The 26,472-nt window shown below is 43.8% G+C and overlaps 1 protein-coding gene across 1 annotated transcript in view; it reads right to left on the reverse strand.

The window, feature by feature from the left end:
- The window catches only part of pclob (piccolo presynaptic cytomatrix protein b), a 52,992-nt gene that overhangs the window by 5,592 nt on the left and 20,928 nt on the right, over positions 1 to 26,472 (reverse strand). Inside the window, exons 12-28 of the mRNA XM_026311242.1 lie at positions 19,290 to 25,842; positions 13,814 to 15,378; positions 13,356 to 13,621; positions 12,150 to 12,978; positions 10,701 to 11,751; positions 8,128 to 8,154; positions 6,461 to 6,543; positions 6,267 to 6,342; positions 6,050 to 6,175; positions 4,553 to 4,661; positions 4,276 to 4,343; positions 3,934 to 4,172; positions 3,046 to 3,087; positions 2,824 to 2,954; positions 1,898 to 1,924; positions 1,371 to 1,464; positions 419 to 490 (exon numbers count right to left, since the gene is read on the reverse strand). Coding sequence (XP_026167027.1) covers positions 419 to 490; positions 1,371 to 1,464; positions 1,898 to 1,924; positions 2,824 to 2,954; positions 3,046 to 3,087; positions 3,934 to 4,172; positions 4,276 to 4,343; positions 4,553 to 4,661; positions 6,050 to 6,175; positions 6,267 to 6,342; positions 6,461 to 6,543; positions 8,128 to 8,154; positions 10,701 to 11,751; positions 12,150 to 12,978; positions 13,356 to 13,621; positions 13,814 to 15,378; positions 19,290 to 25,842 — 11,358 coding nt within the window. The remainder of the gene's footprint in view (positions 1 to 418; positions 491 to 1,370; positions 1,465 to 1,897; positions 1,925 to 2,823; positions 2,955 to 3,045; positions 3,088 to 3,933; positions 4,173 to 4,275; positions 4,344 to 4,552; positions 4,662 to 6,049; positions 6,176 to 6,266; positions 6,343 to 6,460; positions 6,544 to 8,127; positions 8,155 to 10,700; positions 11,752 to 12,149; positions 12,979 to 13,355; positions 13,622 to 13,813; positions 15,379 to 19,289; positions 25,843 to 26,472) is intronic.

Genomic DNA, 26,472 nt, shown 5'->3' on the forward strand with positions numbered 1-26,472 from the left:
CTGTCTGATCTCAAAGACCAATATCAGGCTGACTGAAGCCTTTGTTGATCTGTGTCAGCTTTACTGAGCACAAACCTAAGTCTGATCCTTCGCTTTACGTCAGCTGTTAGGTGTTGTAAATGGAAAGTACAATGCATTTCTGCAGTGTGGAAATACTTAAAATTAGAGAATGAAAACTGTCCCAGAGTCAGTTGAAATATCCCGCAAGGGTTGTATTTCACAAGTCAGCAATAACAAAGCTGTGTTTAATCTCTATACTGGATATGTGTTTCAGAAATATGTAATTTAGCTTTTTTTTTTTTTTTATTCCTGTGCAACATTTGTGCAGGCGCCTATAAATTCATTGCACCTGTGCAATGACAATAAAGTATTCTATTCTATTCTATTCTGTTCTGTTCTATTCTATTCTAACACTTACTTCTCCGAGGAAGTCATTGGATGAGGATCTGTCATAGTCCCAAACTGTCACCTCCAGTGTCTTTTTCTTTAACTAAATAGAAAGAGGAAAGAGAGAAGAGACAGGTTATTGTATCGATATGTATGTATGTGTAAGGAAGAAAGGTTTGTGTGTGTGTGTGTGTGTGTGTGCATTTTAAATGTTAGTGGAGGAAAAACAGTTGAGTGACACCCTATGCACAATGCTTGAATGAATGTAAACCCGGGAGGCTCATTCACTTTAATGAACAAAGAACATGACACATTGATTTGGTTTGTTCAAATATATGAACTGTACACGCATGTGTGCATATACTGCGCCTGTGAAAGTGTATAAATTTTAATGTGTAGGTTGTGATGGAAACATATCTCAGAGGCGAGGTGGGGGGTAGAGGGGAGTGGGCGAATGAGAAATGCAGGAGATTTTTAAAGCGGCTCCAGCCAGCATAGAGACGTGATTAATAGAAGGCAGTCGCAGAGGAGCCGGTGAATCCAGTACCTTTATTCGCTGACCACTAAAGCACTGCATTCATCCCTCACAGTTGTGATTACTGTCTGTGTCTATAACAGCACATGCCTCTTGCAAACACTGACACCCAAGAATAAACACAGTCAATCTTAATACACAGTGACAGATGAGCACATAGGCACATGATTAGCAAGTTTCTATCACTTTTTTGTTAAAACAATACGCAGGCTGTCTGTGTCGAGACTGTGTGACAGCAGAAATGATGGTTGTTAACATGAAGCTCGGGACTGCTGATAAGAGGTTGCACAGGGATACTAAGAACAGCCCTGGGAACAAGGCATGAGCACAGAATCCTAATAAGAGTACAAGGCATTCACTTTAGCCAAAGTGGCCTATTCTATTTAAAGGAAGTACACAATCAAAACAAAGTGGTGCTTGTGTATGGTGTGTTAATGTTGCACGGTACCTGCTCCAAATGAATGTTCTTGTAGATGACAGTCTGGTTCCATTCTGGGTTTGTGGTTTTCTGGGCATACTTGGTTCTTCTCTTGTTATCAGCACTGATGAGTCATGATATTCAGAATGACTGGTTGTCAGTAATAAATTAAAAATTCTTTTCCTTGTCTGACCCCATGGCAAACATTCACCGAACTGTGATATACTACATAAATGTGGACTGAATAGATGTTTGTTAAATGATTAATTGTCTGTTGTGGAGACAGCAGAAACAAATTCAAATGCAAATAGTTTATAATTGTGTGTTTTGACTTTTACAGAATCACAAGCTGAGATTGAAACTGTGAAAAGTTAAAAGTGAGAGGCATGGAGAGAAAACAAGCCATGATTAGAGTGTTCTTAAACACCATGAAATACGGCAGATAATTGGACGGATAACAAAGGCCACAACAAAAGGATGTTAAAACACTTTGGAGACATAACTTACAGAAAGTAAAACAGAACAACAACTAAAAGCAAAGATCAGCACCACACTACCTTGCATTCTGGACAACCATGACTTGGCTGAGGGAGTCCAGAAGAGGAAGAGGAGGGCAGATATCACAGACGAAAAAAGCAAAAACACAAAAAACAGTCAGAGAAACTTAGAGAGCTCAAAAACACGCAGTAAAGGATAGAGAGCTGAGGCAATCAGTATTTTTGTGCCCAAGCAATGTTTTTTGTAGCAAGACCATAAAACCTCACAATGATTGCAATTGGTTCATGGAGAAATTAATAATTTACTATTCTAGACTGTACCATGGCTGTGCACTCTACTGCTCACGTCAGACAAATATGTGTCTCTCTTCAGCTGCAACAGCAGGAGAACAAAACCTTTACAGTAGAAAGGTCTTATAATTACATAAACAGGTCTGATGGAGTCATTATCTAAGAGCAGATACTGTTACAGTGCATATAAGAGCTGCATTGATCCTTTCTCTGGCTATTCACAGGCTCCTGAAGATGGTGGAGCAGACAGGGGTAAGAGGAGGCAGCCATAATACTAGGGGACAATTAAAGTACTCCCTTCAGTCCAAACTAGGCAGAACAGGAAGAGCTTGTGGATTCAGCATAGAGTATGTTTGCAAACTCATAAGCTGCTTATGGCCAGGTAATTTTACATATTATATTATAGCGGTATGGCAAAAGATCTCCTTTCACAGCTTTATATAATCTCAAAAACACCCAATCCTGAAACTGAATCAAATAAATGATACTAATCCAATTGCACTGCAAATGACTGCCTCATATCTTCATGTCCTGTCTCACTCTCTCATAGAAACTCAAGCAGTTAGTCAGTTCCATACAGCGCAGTCAATACAAGGTCAGAAAGAAATAGGGGGAGAGAAACAAGACAGACACAAAAGCAGAAAGGCTGACACAGACCAGACTTTGGTGAACACTCAAACACACTCAGAGCTCACCCTCGCCCAGGTAAAAGGTAGACCTTGACAAAAGGGTCAGAGTAGCTGTCGTTGTCCCTGGGGGCCAGGTTTCTAGCTTGCAGGACATGGACGATCAGGTTTCCTAGGTTCCTGTCATAGTTGATTTGGAGCTAAGGGAAAAAGAACAGATTTTGTGAGAAAGACCAAATTGTGGCTGCATCTATATTTTGTTACAGTTAGAAAAGTGATCTGGTCTTATACCTGAATTTCTCCAGTGATGGGATGAGGCATCTTCTCTGTTGGCTAAAATAAAAAATGGACAGGGGGATAGATGAGTGAAAAAGATGCAGTCCTGACCTTACCCACAAAGAAAAGTTCAGAGCAGACTTCAGCCATTACCTCGGGATTAGGCTGCAGTAAATATGGCTCTCTTCAAATATATATATAGCTAACAGATGAATGGGTCGTCCTTGTCTAGATTTATGACTGGATCCATGAGCCTCAGGAAAGATTTGATCAGAGCAGAAAATGCTCAGAAAAATGTTGAAGAAGAAGTTCTAGAAATTAGTTAGGAAAATCTTTTCTATTTCAGTTTAGATTATCTTCAAAGTACAAATAAATTTTTACTGTCTACTTTATATTTTATACTGGGTATTCATTACCACTTGTCTGATGTAGTGTATCCGTTTTTATTAAAGTGACTTCAAGAATCCAGCACTGAAACATTTACTTATAATGAAGAACTTGTGTGTATAGTGTCCATTTCTTGTGTAACGGACACCCACACCAGGGTCATGCACTGGTTTCTTGTTCCATTATAATTGGCCTGTCACTCTCTGATGAACACAGTCACACCATTTGACCTTCACAGGCAACCTCTCCTTTGTGGTGTTATGTGACGTAAAACTAATGGACTAATGGAGTCTGAGGTGCATAATGGATCAAACAGGATTCCACAGACTGCGGATTCAAGAAAGATCTGTACTGTATTCATTCAGTCAATACATTTTAAACAATGTGTCCACCACTGACGAATGAACCTGTTATACACTATTTCTAATTCCTTGTGTAATGACTTTGTTCATCCCTCTTGAAGTGCATGTCTAAGATCAGCCAGCAGAAAGCACTGTAAGGAGCCAAACCCACTACCTTGTGTCGCTGTTTCTTGTTTAGGGCAGGCGATGCAGGCTGCCCGGGGCTTGGCACCCCGCTGGAAGCTGCTGATCCTGTGCCCGAGTGCAGGAGGGCAGAGCGCTCCAGTGCAGAGAGGACCCCTAAACCCCCAGTCCCAACCCCTGTCCCAGGTAGACCAGGAGCCTGCTGCTGGGACACCTTCTGAAGTTCTGCTGCCAGCTGCTTAGGATCCACACCAGGGGAACGCTGCCCACCTATTGAGACCAACATGTAAGTTTGTGTACACACATTGTTTAACAAGTACAATGTTTGTGAAACAGGTATACAGCTAACATGCAAACAGGTCCTTGTACATACCAGCCTTAAGCTGAACAGGGTGCTCCAGGGCTTGTGGGTGCTCAGGGTCAGACAGCATATTAAGGTCTCTGCTTGTATCCACACAAGACATTTATGAATGTATCTCAGTAAACAGTAAATCCACATAGAGAGATATTTTTCAAGAGAAAGGGTGTAGAATGAATAGAAGGGAAATGAGGAAGGAAATGAGGTATTCAAGGGTGCTCTCAACATACTGCAGCGAAACATCTAAGAGTTTCAGTGGGATGGCGCGTAAATGATGACAGATTTAACTCACAGTCTCATACAGAGCTCCACCTCTGCACATGGCTGGCCCATGATGCACTGCACCTCCTCATAAGACTTTCTTGTCAGAGGGACTCGGTTCCACTCCAACACCTGCATTCCTGTGGTGTGTGAATGTAAGAGACAAAAAGCGTGCTGTGTTACTCAATGTGGGCAATTCAATTTTACCTTCATATCTAAACGTGATTCATGTTTGGGTGTCCTATTGGCTGACTTTGACATTGCATCCTTACAGTATTACACACACAGCACAGCAATTTGAAACTCAAATGAAAATGGGGTAAAACAAGTCAGACAGAGCATAGCTCGTAGTATTAAAATTTGTATATTAATCATATACAAACAGTCCACAGCAAACTCACACTCCTGCCACAAGGCCAGAGGTGTATGAGGCCTCACCTACACATCTGAAACCTGGTCTTCAGATTACACTTCTGCTTAGGAAGCAACTCGACAACTGCTGTGGCAATAAAAGCTTGAATTAACATCTCCATGAACTTCTGCATGAGCAACAACTTATTTAGATTACTCCCTCTACGCTTTCTATATAATTCACCACCTCCTCCTTTTATTTTTTTCTCTTTGCACCTGGAGGCATGTTCCACTACTGTCCTCTTTCAGTGAAACATAATTATTGCATTTACATAAGTTCAATTCAGCAAATGCTAGAACGTAAACATTGCCAGCCTGACCACTGCTCCTATTTCTTTATTACAAATCATAATGTCACAAAAAGGGAAACCAGTCTAACCTTTTCTTTGTATTTCAAAACAAACAAACAAAAGAGGAATTAAAAATGAATCCTGCGACAAATTACTGATCTGTCCTTCTCCCCTTCTCTTGTGCAAAGTCAGCAGACCCTGTAGTGAAGTTGCTTCGAAGAGATAAACTAGAGCCAATTTCATCCTCAAAACATCCTCAAACTATGAGAATTAGTTTTACTATACAGACTCTTTCTGCCCAAACAGTAAACACTGAAACCTGTGATAATGTAGAACAAATTCAGTAGAAATGTTTCAAGATTCCTCAAGCAAATTATTGTGTATGCCTGCCTTTGTGTATGTGTGTGTCTGTAGCGGAGCTAAATATGGCCTAATGACTAACACAGCCCATTGCTGTGGAGAGTGAGGATTTTTTCCACAGTGTTTGGCTGTGATGTGTCGGGGAATGAGACATGACAGACCACAACACAGAAGGCTTGGACAACCTCTCACATCTCCGTCTGGGATTCAGTGATTCAGGCATGGCTTCCTACTGTCGAGCTACTTACATTTATAATAGTTTAAAAAATTCCATTTATACCATTAATCTCTTGGTAGGAAAAGATTTTTCATACCATTTTTCCAAGTAAATCAGATGACTGCGACTTCTGCATTTTAATTTGGTGGTTTTTTTCCCATTCCCAATAATAAGAATAAATACAAGACAAAGACAACACAAGGGCAGATAAACACTTTGCACTTCCTTCCTTTTCTCTTTCTTCTCTTACCCTCTAAAACTTTTCCCGTTTGTTCTGCCACACCACCAGGGAAGACCTTGGCAATGTAGGCACCAATCTCCCCTCGGCTCCCTGGAATCTCTTTCCCACCCACTATATGAATCCCAAGTCCATTCCCTGAGAAAAATAAATGGGCAAATCATGATTAGCAAAATAGTGATACAAACTTATGTGTGTAATCAGTGTGTGTTATGTCTGTTTGCTATACCTGACACACTGGTGTCCTTCAGGTCTCTCTTAAGCTTGATTCGAGTGTGAGGGAAGACATAAGGGACCAGTTTCATCTGACAGAGATTATTAAAGAAAGCACAGAAATCATTTCAGGCTAATATTCACTCAAATTTCCAGTAAGGTTAAGAGTAACAGCATAGTAAAGTCAGATGTTTTTAGCTTGGAGCTCACCTGTCTCCTGTCTGATGCGCTCTGTGGATGGCCTTCCCTTGGTTTATCGAACCAATCTGTGTCCTCTCTCCTTAGGTGGTACGCTAGGCAGGGAGATGTGGTGGTCAAAACTCATGTACACACAAATATACCCCTACTGTACCCCTGATAGCGTGATAAAGATCTGCTTTAACTATGGTAATAACTACTTGTGAAGAGATCGATTTTATTCTCTAGCTTTGGAAACAGTTTCAGGTATGTGTCAGAAAGTTTGCCAGAAATTCTTCCCCATTTGTTCAAATACAGAAAGAACTCTGATCCATCCTGCCTGGACAGGTGGACGCAAAGAAGTACAACTCTGTTCCCCCCATCTATATCATCTGTGGGATCAAGTGATCACTGCAAACACTGAATGAAGGATCAATTAAGTTTTATGTTTGGGATGCTTCTGACAGTATACAGTATATATAAAACACTGAAGCCATAGTAAATGATGTATTATAATATTTTAGAATAATATTTCAGTCAGAACCCTGGGGGTTGGAGTGTTTTTTATCCCAGAAATCTTAATAATACCCATCTTATAGTGTGGTATACCAAACATTTGTTTGTACAATGTTTTTTTTTTTATAAAATAATTTGGGGGGTGGGGGATACCTGCACATCTATCTAAGTCCTTACCTTCAACTGTAAAGTGCTTCTGCACTATGTTCATGTATTTATGGTGTACTGCATGTGTAGTGTGCTGTGACCTTCCAGAGCTCATCACTGCTCATCATACAGACATCTAATACCCTTGAGTATGTTATATAACATCTGAAAGATATTGGATGTCTTGTGCCATGTTTTACCATCATTATTGTAAATCCCAGAAAAGATTCAATATGTATGAGAAATAATTATCTAAAGCCATGGTGGCAGGCCAGGCTGGTGGGGAATGTTCTACATCAGAAATGTTAGTCATCACTTTAGTGCTCAATGTATGGTACTAGATCATCACTAAGGAGAGTAATATGCACAGTCTTGCCAAATGTTTCTTTTGTATTATTAGGTTCTAATTTCAGCAAGAAAATGGATCAATAATGATGAACAGAAATGGCCTGATTGCCATTTACAGTATACTGAAGGTAAATGTAATCTATTATCTGCATGTATAAACTACTGTTCTATCTTCATTCATTTTCTGATCTAGAATTGGTGAACAGTAGCAATATCTTACCTTCAGAACTCTAAACATTTGAATCTAATGCCCCAACTATTCACTGAATAGCGATTTCAACATATTGTTGTGGTAACAGTTATGCATGATCACACAATATACACGTGATTTTTTTGCAAAAGTGCATGAACATGAATACTGGAAATGGGTCTGATATGCTTGCAGAACCACTGATGTGCAGTCATTCCAGAATGATGTATAACTGAAGTCACTACAGTATACATAAAGGACACATAAACGATATCTAGTACCATTAAGATGGGTTTCATTCAGAATGGATCTGACATGTCAGCTACTACAGATCTGCTAAATGACATGTTTCGTATACCTTTGAGATGTGGGTCATTCCAGAATGAGTCTGGGATGTTTTAAAAAATCAACCAGGAAAGTGAATCATTCAGAATCATGAAGTGCGGCATGGAGGCGTACATCTCTATGTAACTACATGGGAGCTGGGATGCTGGCTCACCTTCTATATTCCAGTTTGGGCCTCCAGCTGGGGTACAAAGTTATATGTTTTTTCAGAAATGCGTCAACATGTTCATTAATCTAACCAACTACAGAATCTATGTGTATAGATTTGGACTGTGACTATACTTTAACACATGCACTAAAAGCAGTAGTCAATCTAAGATGCATGCTTGAAATCGCTGCAAGTCTGACAGTACTAGCCTGTCAGACAGTTCACAATTTCAAGCAGAAGTTTAAGATTAGTAAAAAAAAAAAAAAAATTTTAAAAAGTCATCAATCAAAACTGCAAAAATTGAGTCACAGTAGTGTCATGAGAACAAGGGTACCATAAGATGTCTGATAAGTCTGATACTTTCATGAAAGATTCTGGCATCATCTCTGTTCAAAGTCTGCATGGACTCACTTAGTGCTGTAACCACTGATGGACACTTACATGGGGTCAGGACAAACACTGTCATCTTATCAAGAATTCAACTACTTTTTAAATGGCCCAGAAACAATGCTGCATTATCTGCAAAACATTATTTGTTACTTTTGACATTGTGTTACCTGATGTCTGTCTAACACAAAGAGTTATTTAAGAATAATCAACATTTAGGACATTGGAATATTGATTCTTACAGAAATCAATTTCTTAACCTAATGCAGTGATTCTCAAACTGTGGGGGGTGCGACGCCGTGACAGGAGGGGCGCAGCGAACGGGAGTAAATTAGTCTAATTTTGTGTATATCCTAATTCATAATTTTCTTTACTGACAAACACCATACATGCAAAATAAAACAACCACATACAAAGAAACGTGTCATTAAAAAACACAAATAGAGGGAAACAAGAGGAACCATGGTGTGGGAAATAAATGTTTAACGCCGGCACTTAATCGTAGCGGAACAATAAGCAAACCCTCACGCAGCGACGCAATGATTAGTGGGCATAACAATGGATAAATTTGTTACACGGACCCCTAATAGAACAGGCGACTCCACGCCAGCAGACAAAAGCACGACAGACAGTAAGGTAAATCAAGTAAAAAGCCAGCCAAAAAGAAAATACGATGAAACCTACCTGGGTCTTGGATTCACAACTCTGTATTATTTATTTAGAAGTTATTGTGAATAAATTTGAAAAATTTAAGTTTCAAATAAATTTCATTGTCATTTTTTGGGGTGAAGTGGGGCTTGAAACTTTATGTTCGGCCTTAAGTGGGGAATGGCAGGAAAAGGTTTGAGAACCACTGACCTAATGGAACCTTACTATTATGTAACACTTATGTAGAAAGAGTTGGCACATGTCAGTATTTGCTAGCACTCACTAGGGGACGTGAACATCTCACAGAGACATCCACAGCAACAACCAATAAGCAGAAAACATTCACTTTATTACAATGGTAATGGCAAACATGTATTGCACAACATGCAAGGATGCAAAATCAGATACATATAGAAAATTAAAAGACATACAGTTAACGAAATGAGATACAAATGAGACAGTAATATGATGCTGAATGTAAATTTTAACTGTACACATAACAGCACAGAAGTTCCTAAGATTGCACTGTAGTATGGGTAAACATTTATAAAACTGGATTACTTTAAATTGGTAGGTATTTTGTTGACATGCAAGTAACCGGCAGCTAGACAAAATGAATGTCTTGTTTGCGCCTGCAGAACAGTTAAGTAAATCGGGCACCGTGATTCAGCAGTATTATCCTACTTTAGATTTACTGCTGCAAGTTGTTCTCCACAACCATTGCTTGGAAAAGTTAAGTACATGTCTTTCAGAGGTGAGGACCTCACATGACACTATTTGGCTCTCCAGATTGGTGTGTGAGAAAAAGAGGCGATCCCTAGACACTGCTTGTCATACCTCTGTGTACAGGTTTCTCCAGCTTCTACAGCTTCTATACAGTGTAAAACTTTCTAAATGCCAATAACCAAGCATTTGGAAACATACTTTTTTATGCATTTATAGCTCATATATCAGTTTACATCTCATGTGTTTATGAGGCACTTAACATTTGAGAAGATGATTAAATATCAGATTTTTCTACTTTAACATAAATTATGCTAACAATTACACAATATTCATTTTAGGCTTTTTTGTAACACAAAACTAACTAAAAATATTACAAGTTTTTCTTATCTTACTTTTAAAGATTAAAAAACATATAATAAGCTTAAGCCCATAGACTGTGCCTAGCAAATCTGAATTTTAGGTGTGAAGATGAGCATTTAATTGTGAAGATGCAAAGCCACTGCAAAATTTAAAAGCACATGCTGATGAAATTAGTGAAAAAATGTGGCTCAAACGTATTAGTCACATACATAAACTCTGGCCAAGAGTATTATGTATAAGTGAGTAAGATATTAAATAGAAAGGAAACAGCATGCAACAATCTGACATTTACAGTGACAGAGAAATATAGTAAACATCCAACAACAATTATCTGGAGTACTGATGGTTGAGAAAGAAATTAGTTAATGCACAAAGTCAGCAAGACCACTCAGCTTTAGCATGCATGACAAGAAGGTCCACACAGTCAAGTTGCTGCAACAGTTTCTGGCTCCATTTACCTTCGCTGTCAGACATGGCTCCTTGCATGTCATCCATGATGAATGCGATGTCTCGGTCATAGCCACGTGTCCGAGATTCCTCCCTCATGTGTTGCTGTACCTCTGGCAGGGAATGGCTAGACCCAAACTGGTCTCTGGAGTCAGCAGAAATGGGAGGGAGAGGTCCAGCTGAGGCTCTAGCCATACCCATAGGCTGCCCCACTGGGCTCAGAGGGCTCTCCTCCTCAGAGTTCTGAGCAACAATGGGGATACGGCCCCGGCTTTGGCTGATAGGTAAACTGGTAGGTTTTGCCCGGGTCACCGCAGTGGCAAATGCTGCGTCCAGGACCTCTCCCTCTGTTTTAAGTCTGAGTGAGGAACTGGATAGGTCCCGTTTGATAGATAGATCCAAACCATAGATAGAAGAGGGGCGAGAGGAGGGGCGTGATGAAGGTCGAGAACGGTTGCTGCTTGGATAGGTGCCATCATCCTGGGCAGTGGCCCTGATAGTGGATCCCAGTCCAAAGGACTGTCCAAGATTAAGAGAACCAGCTAGGTTGGCCCCTAGGGAGGAACCCAGATATTTTTGCTGCTCAGACAAGTTCTTTCTTAGCCCAAATGTAATCTCATCCTGAAGCAACCTTGCCCTAGCAGCCAAATTGGTCACTGAGGAGGCCCCAGATCCCATGTAGCTGCCATAGTCAGGCTCTAGGTCCCTATTCTCCTGAATTGGGGAAAATTTAGTGATGGCCTTAGGGTCTATTAGGGCCTTTTTGTTCTTCATTTGTTTCTGGTAAAGCACAGCTGCTGGGAGTTGCTTTGCAGCCTGTTTTTCAAGGGTAAGTCTACTAATGCTATATTTCTCTCCTTTAGGGAAGTGGCGAAAACTGCTATCACTCGGGAGATACTGGGGCAGGCCCAGACCTGTTAAATGTTCTAGTCCCTCAGTTCCTCGCCTGAACTCCTGCTTGATCTGTTGCTTCAGTAGCTTTAGTTCATAAGGCTCCTCCATAGTGTCATCTTCTGCCTTACCATAACCCTGAAGCCGAGATGAGCCTAGAAAATCTGCCACCTAAAGGGGAAAAATAGTATATTAGTATTTCTAGTATTTTTAAGAGTGTAAGGTAAATTTACATAATAATGTATGATTCATGTACTGCACTTCATGAATAAGTGATCAGTGACTTACAGAAATCGCCAGACTGATGGACTGTGTCTACATAAATTTGTAATTGTTTTTCAGTGACTAGTTCAGTATCAACCCAGTACCTAAAGCTTCCATTTTGCTGCTTCCTGAACAGGTAGTAAATATGCATTATAGGAATAACAATATAGCAATGCTCTCAAATGTTTCATACTCAGTGTTTATGGAAGCTGCACATTCAAGACCTAAACTAAAAGGTAAAGTACTGTAGATGAGGACATGATAACGGTAAAAAATAGAGGATAACCTACATATATGGGACTTACTTCTGCTGTGCGCCTGACTTCTGCTGCCCTGAGTAGTCTGTCTGCCTTGGACAACTCCTTATCAGGCAGGTTGAAACCAGAACCCAAGCCAGTGTTGCTCAGCCCTGTTGAGGCCTTGGTGAGCTCACCTATATCCTCTATGAGCACATAGTTCCTGGCATTGTGGTGGTCAATATCAGCATAGAAGGAATCAGCAGAAATACTAGACATGGGACTAGAGGCCATGCTCCTCTCCTCTAGACCCAGCCTCAAGTCCAAGTTGCCATATTTGCCCCCCAGGTGAGCTACCCCATAGCCACTTTCTGAGGAGGTTGGCACAATGAGCAGAGGCTGGTTACGTATCACTTCATAGTTCGTGGTGATTTTAGGCTCTAAATCAGACAAGGTGGTCTGTCGCTGCTTTCCCTGCTGCAAGAGCAGAGCGTGTTGGTAGCTACTAGGCTGAGCCTGGGCATGGGAGAGGGATAAGGTTGAGTAAGGTGACACCTGTTGGTGGTAAAGGGACTGCTGCTGATATAGGTTCTGCTGGGTGTAGTGGCTGGTGGTTGGGGTCTGGGGACCATACTGGGCATAGTGCGAGTAGGGACTAGTTAGCGTGTTGTACTGGGAATCAGCTTCTGTCTGTGGCGGAATGAACTGGTCAAACTCAGACTGGGGTGCCGTTCGTGGTCTCTCTAGGCCATCACCCCTAGCCTCTCTGATGTTGCTAACCTCACTGTCTGACATATAGTCTCTTTCCTCTGCCACCCCTTGGAGATAGGCCCTCTCTCTCTTTTCTCTCTCCTTCAGCAGGGCCTCCTTACGCCGGTTGATACCCATCTCCAGGTACCTAGGTTAATAGGAAAAAAGGGTACATATTGTTTTACAATTTAAGCAGTAACAATTCCATTAATGTTACAACCAGAGGCAAATGATGTTCCAGGTTCTCACACAATAGTACCTTTTACTATGTGTGAGTGTGGAGAGGTCTCATTGAGTGATGTTAAGGCAGCCTTTTAGCCCATAAGCTATCGAGGTAAGAGGGGAGTCATGCAGATAAATTAGGAATAATAATTGCATGAGAAGGATGAATGCAATCATGTCAGGTAAAATTAGTTTCCAACATACTAATGCATTACCAACATTATTTGCTAATGAATTAATACCACAAGGTTTGAACAAAAACTTGTCCTAAATTGTGTAGATGTTAAATTTGTAAGATCTTACCGTAGCTTGGCATCAATTTCCTTTTCCTCTTCATCTAGTTCGGCCTGTTTCTTGCGAAGTTTTGAAGATTCTCTCTCCACCAGATCAAGCTCCTTGTCAATGTCTTGCAAAATCTTTGCCCGGGCCATTGTTGTACTGCGGGCAAGACGCCGTCGAGCAGAGTTGGTGCTATAGCCTGAGCGTCCGGTCAAAGTGTCATCCTCAGGAGGGGGGTCTGGTAGCGTACGTTTTACCTTCTTACCTGTACCAGAGGGGGAGCCTCGGCCCTAGACCATAACAACAATGGAATAATGATTACAGCACGTATGATTTGGCAATTTACTGCATACTTCACTATCATTTTTGTATTTAAAGCATTTTCATCATTCTTAAGCAATCAGTACAGTAATTATCATCAACACTAATGATGAGACAGTTCTGTATTATTATTATCCCATTTATATTCTGCTATGACTTACAGAATAGTTGTCTGCATAGTATCCGCCAATCCTGTCTTCTCTGGTAGGACTAAGGGATTTAGGATCAGATAGAGACTTCTGACCAGCCTTTAATAGCCGAGGGCCAGAAGAAAATCTGGTTGAGTCAGCAGTCAACATTCTTTGGCCTCCAAGTGACTTTTCTGGGGACAGGGGGGAGACTGGGGTGTAGAAGGTTTTAGACTTAGAGGGGACTGCTGATAAGTGTGTGCTGTAGCCCACTTCAATGGGTATATGCCTTCTGTCAGAGTCTGTCTGACAGCTCAGACTACCACCTCTCTGAGAGTTCTCTGGGGCTGAGATGTGCTTTATGATTTCCACCTTTGTGTCCATCTGGACATTGGGTCGTTTGATGGTTCCAGAGTGGTCAGTCTGGACAGATATCTCCGCCACTGTCTGGATAGCAATGCTAGAGACTTTAGACCCATGTTTCCCTTCACTGCTATGTTTTCGAGAGCGTCGCCGAGCTTTTGTGGGCGCATCCCATTCATCTTGGTCCTCATCATCAGTCTGTGCTGAGCTGTCAACATTTTTCTTATTCTTCTTTCTCCTTCCTACATGCTGCTTCTCTGCTGAATCTTCATCATCTGTCTGCACTCCACTATCAATTATTTTTTTCCCTGTGTCCTGATCAGCTTGAAGCTTCTTTACTAAATTCAGCTGGTCCTGACTTTCTTCTAACTGTGTCCCAGTAGACGGAGTTGTAGACTCATCTTTGACAGGCCAGTACTGGCCACTGTCTCCTACCCCTGCATATTTAGCCTCTAAAAGGTTTCCTGCGGTACCAGTGGTACTATAGTGCTCATCTAACTGTCGCTGGAGTTGTAGTTGGAGCTGTTGGATTTGCTGCAGCTGCTCTTTCTGCTGGGCATAGGTCTCCTGCTGGGCCACCATGTGGGCATGGTGTTCTTCTTCTTGTTGCAGGAGAAGCTGCTGTTTCAAAGCCTGAAGCTCCTCAAGCTCCCTTTGGACCATTAGTTGCTCTTGTTCACGGTAATGCTGGATCTCCTGCCTCTCCCACTCCAGCTCCTCTGCTAGACAGAGTTGCTTAAGCTTCTCTAGCTCTAGAAATTCCCTCTCCATTTGGTACTGGGCCATCTTGGTGTTGTCTAACCCAGGGAATATCGGGGAAGAAGCTAATGCATCCAGGGAAGCAGCAATTGCTTCCAGCGTGGTGTCTGAGTACATGTCTGGATAGCCTGTTATGATATCAGCCAAAGCTGTGGGTAGAAGCTCCTTAGGTAGCCCTGTGTCAAAAGGAATTATCTGTCCTGTGTCTGTAGTAGGAATGAAGCCATATTGATGTGCCAATGACTGGTTTTGGACTGTTGATGTAGGTGTTAAGGTAGTACTAAAGATGGAGCCTGGCTGAGTTGTAATTGCATATGTAGATGGAACAGGGGCAGCAACAGAGGAGTAGACTATTCCGTCTGAGGTTCTTAGAACACAACTCACACCAAACCCAGTGGCAGGGACCTCAGAGTATGGAGCTGTAATTAACCCAGTGTGGATTCCCGTAGCTTTACTAGTGAAGTCCAGCGCATTACCTGGTATGTTCAAAAACATAGATTGTACTTTATCAAATACATTATAGTTTCAGAAACAAGCATAGAATATGGTATACACTATGAGTTGGAGGCCATGCAGTTTGGACTAAAAAAGACTCCAATTGCACATGCATATCTGCAATCCAGTTTGGCTAGCAAGACGCAAAACCGAAATACTGGGGGAGCACACGCAGGCACACACATGCATCTGTATGAAGACAAAAGAAAAAAAACAAAACAAAACCAAGCGGGCATTAATATTTAATAATCACATGCATGTTAAACAGCAATGCTGATTATGCAGTTTAGCATAAGTTAATAAAATTAAAGTTAAAACAATCACGTGTGCAGTTTATTAGGTAAACTTTGCTAAAACTAATGCAGTCTAACATCACAGACCAGCAATAAACCCTCTGTTCAACACAGTGTTAATTTCGTTGACGAAGTATTTTCGTTATAATTTTCGTCAACAAGTTTTCACTGACGAAAACGAGACGTTAACTAAAAAATTAAGTGATGAGGACGAAAACTAAATAAAAATATATTGACATTTTCGTTGACTAATAAAAACGAGACGAAAATGTGAGTGAGGGACGTTTTTAGAAAAGATCCTGTCATGGGGTGTGGGTGGTGTGGTGTGAAGAAGGTGAGGACCCAAATGCAGGACAACAGAAGCGTTTATTCTCTCCTGGGACATTAGGCAGGCGAAGATTCGGAGCCGTTCGGGAGGACGGCTCCGCAGGCAAGCATGGGTCCGAGGCCGTTCAGGAGGACGGCCTCTGAAACAGGCGAAGGTCCGGGGCCGTTCGGGAGGACGGCCTCTGAGACGGGCGAAGGTCCGGTGCAGTTCGGGTGGACAACCTCGCAGGCAAGCGTGGATCCGAAGCCGTTCGGGAGGACGGCCTCGCAGGCAAGCGTGGGTCCGAAGCCGTTCGGGAGGACGGCCTCGCAGGCAAGCGTGGGTCCGAAGCCGTTCGGGAGGACGGCCTCGCAGGCAAGCGTGGGTCCGAAGCCGTTCGGGAGGACGGCCTCGCAGGCAAGCGTGGGTCCGAAGCCGTTCGGGAGGACGGCCTCGCAGGCAAGCGTGGGTCCGAAGCCGTTCGGGAGGACGGCCTCGCAGGCAAGCGTGGGTCCGAAGCCGTTCCGGAGGACGGCCTCGCAGGCAGGCGTGGGTCCGAAGCCGTTCGGGAGGACGGCCTCTGAGACAGGCGAGGGTCCGGGGCCGTTCGGGAGACTTAGGTAGCCACTGCATTGGCGGCGACGGCTCCGGGGACTCTGGAGATGGCGGCCGAGGAGATGCAGGGGAGGCTGCTGCTGAGACGGCCGGGGAGGCTGCTGCTGAGACGGCCGGGGAAGCTGCTGTGGCTCTTGCTGCTGAGGCGGCCGGGGAAGCTGCGGCAGAGGCGGCTGAGACGGCCGCCGTAGAGGCTCTGGAGCCGAAGACCTGAAAGGCAGCACCAGAGGACCCGGCTGCGGCACTGACCTTGGAGGCTGCGGCAGCAGCTGAGATGGGTGTTGCGGCAGCGGCTCTGGGAAGTCTGGAGGCTGCTGAAGAGGCTCTGGCTCGGGCTGCTGAGGAGGCTCTGGCTCGGGCTGCTGAGGAAGCTCTGGCTCGGGCTGCTGAGGAAACTCGGGTTGCGGCTCCCTCTTCGGAGGAACTGGAGACTGAGGGGCCGAGGGCGCCGGTGACTGAGGGACTGAGACTGGCAGCGGCAGCTGCGGCTCTGGAGACGAAGGCAGCGGCAGCTGCAGTACTGCTGGGGACGAAGGCAGTGGCTGCTGCTGCTGCGGCACAGGAGACGAAGGCAGCGGCTGCTGCTGCTGCTGCTGCTGCTGCTGCACTGGAGACGGAGGCAGCGGCTGCTGCTGCACTGGAGACGGAGGCAGCGGCTGCTGCTGCACTGGAGACGGAGGCAGCGGCTGCTGCGGCTCAGGATCATCTGCTGGGAGCGGAGGCGGGTCCGGGAACTCTAACCCATCCGGAGGTCCAGGCCACTCCAACGGCTCTGGAGGTTCGGGCCAATCCGCCGGCCACAGAGGTTCGGGCCACGGTAGCAGTGTGGCTCAGGATCCTCCGGAGACGGCTGCTCGGGAGTCGGCTGCTCGGGAGTCGGCTGCTCGGGAGTCGGCTGCTCGGGAGTCGGCAGCTCGGGAAACGGCAGCTCGGGAAACGGCAGCTCGGGAAACGACAGCTCGGGAAACGGCAGCTCGGGAAACGGCAGCTGTTGCGGAGGCTCTGGCTCAGGTGGTGGTCCGGACGATCCAGGGGATTCCGGTGGCGCTGGTAGCTGGGCCTCAACGCGGACGCCAACAACGTGACGCCGCGGGGCTGGAGCTGAGAGGGCTGGAGCTGAGAGGGCTGGAGCCTCGGTGTGGGCGACTTCACCACGCCGAGGGACGGGAACAGGCTTGAAGGGGACCTCAGCTGGGACGTCGTCATCGGCGCGCTGAGGCTCGGGAATCCAGGGCAGAACCTCAGCGGGGACGCCGTCGTCGGCGCACTGAGGCTGAGGGATCCAGGGCAGAACCTCGGCGGGGACGCCATCGTCGGCACCCTGAGGTTCCTGCTGCGGGGTAAGTGCCTCAGTGGGGACGTACACGTCGGTGCACTGAGGCTCCGATGGCGCTGAGGACTGAGGGATGGAGGGAGGCCCTCGCAGTCGCCGCCGAGGCGCTGGGATAGGCCGGAGAAGAGCGGAAGGTGAGGACCCAAATGCAGGACAACAGAAGCGTTTATTCTCTCCTGGGACATCCAGGGCTCAAGACAATGCAAAAACTAGAAAACCGGATCAAACGGTAAAAACTAAGAAAGACCGGGTGAGACGGTCATCACAAAAGCGCACTTCTACTTGCGAACACCAACTAAAGGAAATTAATGCTTCTGCAACTAAACAAAGGAACAAGGGAGGTATAAATAGGGAGAACACAAAAGGTGATAGAACACAGGTGAACATAACGGGGACAGGTGAAGCTCATAAACACAAATTACCAACATAAAGCTGCCAGAGACCAGAACAGGGGAAACAGGAAAGCCACACAAAATAAGAGTCCTCTGGCAGGAAGTCCCCAGAGGGACTCATGACAGATCCAATCAGAATTAATCTTGTAAGAAACATTTGAAAAGTAACTGATCCACCTAGTGACGCGGGATGCGCGAGTACACGACATCATCTTTGATGTCATCATGATGTCATCATCTTTGATAGCTTACACTGGGTTTCTGTCTGACTTAAACTATAATGAAATGACAACAGCTGAGAGAAAAAAAAAGAGAAGATATATGGGTCAGTTTCACGTTTGATGCAATGGCATTACTGCTAAATACAGAGTTGCTCTTTTGGTTTAAAGAATGAAGAATGTCATATGCAGGTTATAAACAATGCATATCTAATTTTTGGTCTTTTATGGAAAGGCCATATTCCATATATATTTAATGAAACTTGTTTTTAATTTAATTTTAATTTAGGATATTTTGTATATTACAATAGTTTAACTAAATTACACTTAAATTAAACCCAATATATTTTAGATTTTGTCTAAAATCTTATGCTATTTAGTCGACTAAAACTAGACTAAAACTAAAACAAAGCACATGACTAAAATATGACTAAAACTAAAATTGCATTTTAGTCAAAAGACTCACTAAAACTAAATTAAAATCTGCTGTCAAAATTAACACTGGCTCAACAATATGTAAATAAAACTGTTGTAGAGAAGTGCTGATTCAACTGTATAGACCTTTTATACTAACAAGTGTTTAAATGGAGGATTTATTTCAGGTCTGTTGCATTTGATTGCATTAGTTTTAGCTGGGCACATCTAATAAAGGAAATTTGTATGCTAAATCCAGCCCACAAAGCAAACAAATTGCATAAAAATATGCAAACATGAAAAAATATCCTTATACTCACTTGCAGAAAGTTTGGCAGCAGTGAGGTCTAAAGCACTATCTGAAGATCCACTGAGATAGTCATAGTCATTCTTAGGATCATAGGAGAACAGTCCTGTCTCTGTCAGATTGGTCTCAGACATTGATGATTTTATGCGATTCATGCCTTTGATACCATAAATTCCAGTTTTATCATATTGGTAGTGGTCATCTTTATGGCCAAAATGGTTGTCAGGCTGCGCTGTAACTGGGGGCTGTGTTCTGCAGCTTCCTGTAAATGGCAGCTTGTAAATGACATCACAGCATACACTCCTCCTACTAGCTGTAAGGTCAACTGGAGTCCCATCATCTTCTACAACGGTGGTTACCACCCCTGGGCCTGTGCCAGACAAAGCTACCATGGCTCTCACTGGTCTGTAGTTTGAGAGATCCATGGCGCCTGTGGCCTCTAGAGAAAGAACAGGTCCTCCATTGCTGATAACCGCTGGGATTGAAGTTACTGGCTGTTCAATGCCTGATGAGACAAGAGCTCCAAATGACAGATTTATAGGTATGTCTTGAGCTGTGGATGTTACAGCTCTGACTGCAGGCTGAGAGTTCACAGGTCTGTATACAATCTGTGCTAATGGTTCAAATGGTTTGTATGTGGTGAGAGGCAGAGGTAAAGATGGAACAGGGCCCTGCAAATCAAGTGGTTTCTCTGCTGGACTGTTGTTATATGAAGCAATGGTGGCTGTGCACGTGACAATTGTGATGCTGTCAGTGACAACAGACAGTGTTGTTGTAGGAGTAATCTCTGCACTAAGATTTACAATCTCAGGCTGCACTGCTGTCATTTGACGTCCACTAGAGTCATTTGAAAAAGAATGCCGGCATGACTCCGGTGGTGTTAGGTCCATGCCTTGCTCAGTCATCTTTATGCCAACCTTCATGGTACGTAAATCGATAACATCCCCAGGGTATATTATCTTGCCATTCTGTTTTGGCTGAGGTTGGATTTTAGCCATGTCTGGTTGTATAGTGATGGCTACACTTGGTGAAGGGACCTGTGGAAGTCTTTCATGGACAACAGAAACAGTAGTCCTCTGGACCTCAGTGGTGACCACCTGAGTGACCAGGCTAGGGAGGCTTTCAGGAGGCTGACCTGAAGTGGAAATTGAAGAATACATATGACTCATACTGGAGACCACCTTTTCCGGTCCCCGAATCGCTTGGCTTTCAATAGACTCTTGCTGAATTTTAGTGATAGTGACTGGAGCCATCAATATACCCTGTGAAATGTCTTGTGCAGTGGGCATTGATGTTCTCCTCGTGTATGCCTCACTGGTTATCTCCAGAGGCTGATCATATTCTGATAAATAAGTTAGTATTTCTGGGTGTGGTTCTGTTGAAGGAATAGATCCTCTTTGGTGGGGGACCTGACCACCATAACCATCAGTAGGAAGATCTTTTTCAGCTGGCATATTTACTACTTGTCCTTGTGGTAACAGTTGTTGCATGGTTATGGATTCTCTCCTTGTGGCAGCATAGGACCCAGTTGTAACCACCTGTGCGGGCATTTCATACTCTGTAGGATAACTAAATATCTCACTTGCAGTGTATGATGGCTGAACTATGGACGATATTGATGTCCTCCTCCTACTGGTGGTTTCCTCAGTTGTAATAACTCCTACTGGCACTCTCTGAAGCTGAATCACTGATGGTATTGAAGTATTTCTTACATCGATATCTTCTGTTATAATCTCTGTGGGTGTCTCACGTTCAGGCTGCAATGCTATGACTTCCAGGGGCTGTGTTGAATGTGACATGACTGAAGATGCAATTGTATCATAGATCTGTGGTATAACAGGAGGTTCTGGGTGTGCTGTCATTTGTTGGACTTGCATCAGAAGAGGTGATTGTGTTACTTCAGCAATGTTGAAAGTTATCATATTAGTGTCTGTAGTTAATGGCATTAACTTAGCCACTTCAGGCACTGAAGTAACTTCAGCTACTACAGGTAGAGAATAAGGTACTGGAGCTCCTGTTTCTATTTCTGGTATTCTACTAGTTGTGTCAGCTGTAATCACTTCTGCAGGTAATTCCAACTTTCTAGGGAGGGTCACTGCTTCAGTTACAAGATGTGGTTGCGGTTGAATTTCTATAGGCTGAACAGTTTGTGGTATTGATGGAAGTTGGTGTGAAGCAATGGTGTGAATAATTGTAGGCATTTCTTGCTCTGTAATCACTGCTGCAACTACTGGCAGTTGTTCTTGAGCAGGAATTTGACTCACTCCTGGTATTTGTGATTTTATAACTGCATCACTAGGGATATCCTGTTCTTTTTGTAGCACTTCTATTTGAGCTACAAGTTCTGGATAAAGAGCAGCTGAGGGGATTGCAGCTGGTCTGTCTTGAATAGCTAATGCATCTAAAGGTACCCCATGCTGTACTGGTTTAGCAACAACTTCTGTCAGTGGCTGTGCAGGTACAGTTGGTAATGGGGTCTGAGGAACTAGTGCTTCAACTGAGGCCTCTGATGGAATTGTTATAACTTCTGTCATTATGTTTGGATGTTCAGCAAGAGCTGCAACATAATGTGCTCTTGCTGTGGTTTGGACTGTTAATGGCTGAATGAGACCCACTGGTCCGGAGTGTACTGTGATAACCTCAGACATTGTTTTGGGTGGGGGCAGTGGCTGAATAACTGACTGTTGCTGCTGCACATATGGTTTCTTAATTGGAGGAGGTACACTATGTACCTGAATAGATGTGTCCAGACCTGATGATACCGTGATAATATCTGACACACATGGTAGTGGTTGCATTAAAGAAGGCACAGAGTCTCTTCTGGCAGTCACTACCTCAGAGGGTGTAATTTGCTCTACTACCACACTTGGCTGTGCAGGTATTGGAGGTGGATGCCTTACAGCATGAATAGAGGCTCTCCTAACTGTAGATTGTGTGGAGAATGCCTCAATACGTGGTTTTTGCTCTAAAGGTGTGGTATGTGCCCCTGACAATTGTGTTGATGGCATGGATCCCCGTCTTACAGGAGCTTGGACTGTTATACCTTCAGTTGGTGAGCCAGGCTCAGATGGAAGGGTTATCACCACATAGGTTTGCAAACATTTTGCATGTCTAGGAGACAAAGGTGACTTAGGAGATGTTGCACCCAACTTAGACTCCACAGGTCGTGTCAGGCTAAGTGACAGAGCATTTGGAGGTTCTTTGGTTCTAGGTAGTGTTGCAGCTTTAGGGGCCACAGGAGGAGGTGGTGGCTTGACACTCTCTCCTGGCTTGTGGCTGAAAACCAGTCCAGCTGGAATTGATAAAGGCTTAGGTGGTATGGGTGGAGGAGGTCTATTGGTTTGACAAGGTCCAGTTGTGGCAAAAGAAACATGTCCTACAGTTGCTGTAGCCATTGTCACTGCAGTTGGAACTGGTGGCTTTGGATAAACAGTTGGTTTGGGTAATGTAGTGGATGGTGGAGGAGGTTTATCTGTTACAGCTATTTGCATGGTGTCTCCAACTTTTGTCCCTGCCACAGGTTTAGTCATAGATGGTGGAGCTGAAGATACTGGTACTGCTGAAACCTGAGTGGATAGTGAAGCTGTGTTTCTGCTGAGTATAGCTGAAGCAGGGTGTGTGTCTATTTCGCTAGGTTGTGGCAGAGAAGTAGCTGTATCATGTGGAGTTTGTCCAAACAAAGATATATTGTCCACACTGGGCATTATGATGACTACATGTCCTTGTCTCACTGGAGTTACTATTTGAGGTACAGCCACACTATATGGTTGTGTGTCTTCCATTTTTGGCTGTATATCCACAACTACAGACTGCATTGGCTGGACAGCCACTGTGGCTGCCACAGCTATGGGAGTATTCGCACTAGGGGCGACAGGCTGAACACTTCTTAAAAGCAGCAGCTCTGTGTTAGGCTCAGGTAATGACACTGAAGTAGATCGAGGGGGAGGAGGGGGTGGGACCTTCTTTTTGACTATAGTAGTTGATGCTGGAGCTGATGAAGGCACCTGGGTTGTCCGGGCTAATGCTGGAACTACCACTGGACTCTTTGATTGGACAGCTGGCTGCACAGGGACTGAGTGTACAATTTTGGCTTGGGCTTCTGAAGGACTAGTTACAAGTACTGAGACTGGTTGTGGGGTTTGTGCAGCTACTGGAGATGTTGTTGAAACCAGGTCAGGCATCTGGACTATGACTGGCCCAGGGCATGAAGCCAGAGTGACAGAAGCAGTAACAATTTGAGCTGAATCTCCAGTGGAGACAACAGGTGTACTTGTAACAAGAGCTGTAGGTTGAGCTGAAACAACACCAGGTGCTGAACTTGGTGCTGAAACCTGTATACCAGCCGTGGCTTCAAGAGGTATCTGAGATGGAGATGAAACTATGTCTGGCATTTGGACCACAACAGGTTCAAGAGGAGATATCTCCACCAGAGCTGTTGGGGATTCTGCTGTAGACGTTTTAACTACTGCAGTTGTGTAAGCTTTGGATGGATCAGACACCACATCTGGCACTGTCATTATCACTGTGGTTTGAGTGGGAAGAGTGACAGAGCCTCCACTAGATGCTACTGGTGCAACTGTGGAGGGTGATGGTGGCGAGATCTCTTGCGGTGACTGGATTGCATATGAATTTGTTGGTGTTGGTGTAGACAGTGGAATTGAATCTGATGAAAGAGGTGTTTGAGCCTGGAATGAGGATGATGAAGTTGCATTAGAAGCTAACCTGGAATCTGGAGTGGCTGGTGAAGTTGGAGGTGACACTGGTGATAGAGGGGAAGGTGTAGAGGTTAGTTCTGGAGCTGATATTGGAGTTGGAATAGGTTTTGGCTCTGGAATTTCACAGACCACACAGAGTGGCTCGATCTTAGAGGTTTCAGACAAAGGTGGGCTTATGGGTAAATCTTCTTTAGTCTCAGAGTCATCACTAGGGGTAATGTCAGAGGAAATACCAACACCATACTCATCTGCAAGACTGTCATCCTCTTCCTCCCCAGATGAACACTGAGTAATCTTGAGGTCTGGTATTGGAAACAATGCCTTTCTGAGTGCAGGATCTGGAGGAACCATAGGCCTTACAAACCCTATAGGACCCCTAGGAGTATCCAGGACAATGGTCGCCACAGGGCGCTTAGGTGGTTCAGAAGGGCGTGGTGGAGCTGGTCGTTTCTTTTTCTTTACTGGCACATCACAAGATGTTTCTGTGGCTGGCATGCGTGTGTCTTCTATGGGTATGGTCACCATACAGGCCTCCACAGTTGTGGAAGGCCCTGTGTTCAAAGCCCCTGATGAGGAAGATTCCATAGCAGTCTGGGCCTGTTGAAACTCTTGCTCTATCATCATCAGTTCTCTCTTTTTCTGCATCATCTCCTCATAAACTTCCTCAGGAGACCTAAGTTTTTTTAATGATTCAGAGCTAGCATCTTCTTTGGGTTCTTCCTTTTGAGATTCATTGATCCTAATTTCAGGCTCCTCAACTAAGGATTCGTAAAGATAGTCCTCTATTGCCATTCCTCCATAGAGTGGCTCAATATCAGGAGGACTCTCCCCTGGAATAGCTTTTGTCTTCTGAATAATTTCCTCATATGCTTCTTCAGCACTCTTAAGTGATTTTGTCACAGAATCCTTTTCTTTAAATGATTCAGGAGTGTATGGAATCACTGTTGGTGAAGGCTTACGTCCTCTCTGTACAGCTCGCCTAGCCTCTGTTTCTGATTCTACACTGGCAGAGTATTCAGAGCCAGATGTTCTGTTGGTTTCATCCATTGCAGTGACCTGTATCAGATTTTCTATGGAGGAAGCATCATCACTTGGAGACAGTGGTTGGCCATGGATTCTAAGATCATCTTTGTCTTTCCTAGACTTCTCTTCCTCAGAAGAGTCTTCAATAGTGGGTAGAGGCTGGGTTGGCTGTCTGTGCTTACCTTTGCGATGCTGTTTGTCCCCACCAACTTTCCTGTGACTTGGGCTGCTGTCACTGTCCTCCTCCAGAGATGAGGCTGATGTAGGTGAGGTTCCTGGAGTAAAGCTAGATGCCTGAATACTAGAGGATCCCTTTGAAAGGGATTCTGTGATACTCTCCACCTCTTCATCAGTGCTTTGTCTCTGTCTCATTACTGGAATAGCTTTCTTGAAAGTAGTGCTGTGTATTGTTTCAGGAATATCTTGATTAACTGCAGTGCTGGTTTTTGGGAGGGCCTGTTCCCTGGCTGGGCTGTCTTCATAATCTCTGCTACCTTTTTTCAACTGTGATTTCGCTGTCACTGAAGCATTTTCAAGCTCAAACTCCTCGATACCTTCCTCATTTGCCAAATTCTTGTCTTTTTCATATTCTGAAAGAGACATTTCTTCTTCATCACCCATACCCATTATTTGCTTGCGGATAAACTCTTCATCTTCAATAGATGAGTCAGCACTTTCAGTTTTGATATCCTCACTGCTGGATGAAACATGTGTTACCTTCAGCCTCCTTCTCTGGTATTTCGGTGAGGGTGAAGGTGTGAGCTCACTTTCACTGCTATCTTCCATTGCTTGGAAGCTTAGGCGTCTTCTCTTGGTTTTACCCTCTTCCTTTATTGGCATGGATTTTTCTGTTTTTATATCACTTTTATTTGCATCGCTAACTACCTCCCCATCATTCGATTCGTGTGATATGGGTAAAATCTGGGGTTGATCATCTTGCTCCTGTGATTTAGGCTTAATAGCTGTTACAGGGAAAGCTATGTTTTCCAGTTTAATCTGTTCAGTAGGTAGAGAGACCTCTCTTTCTTTCACTGGCTCTGTTTTGGTTTCATCTTGCTCCTAAAATGTGAAAAAAAAGATAGCAGTCAAAACATTTCCATGATGAAACAATCTGATTTTCAGGGACATACACACATTTTACTTTACTTTAACTTGTAAGTGCATCATGTAATTTACACTAATTCCATAATTGATGTAATGCAGGTGAAGGATACATCATTAATCATCATTGACTCAAGTCCTGTCAATGTAAGGTAGGCAGTGGTAGTTAATGTATAGCAGAGACACATAAACAAGTTAAACAGAACATAAGGCAAATAATTTTCATTCAACTAGGACTGAGATTGCCACATGTTTAAAGACAGATCATTTTAATCTTGTAAATTTGAATCCATACAGAATAAGAAAATCGCTCTAGATAGTATCAAATTAGTCTTGAATTGAATTTGAATTTGAATT

This window comes from Mastacembelus armatus, chromosome 6 (assembly GCF_900324485.2).
Source record: "Mastacembelus armatus chromosome 6, fMasArm1.2, whole genome shotgun sequence".
Classification (NCBI taxonomy): Eukaryota; Metazoa; Chordata; class Actinopteri; order Synbranchiformes; family Mastacembelidae; genus Mastacembelus; species Mastacembelus armatus.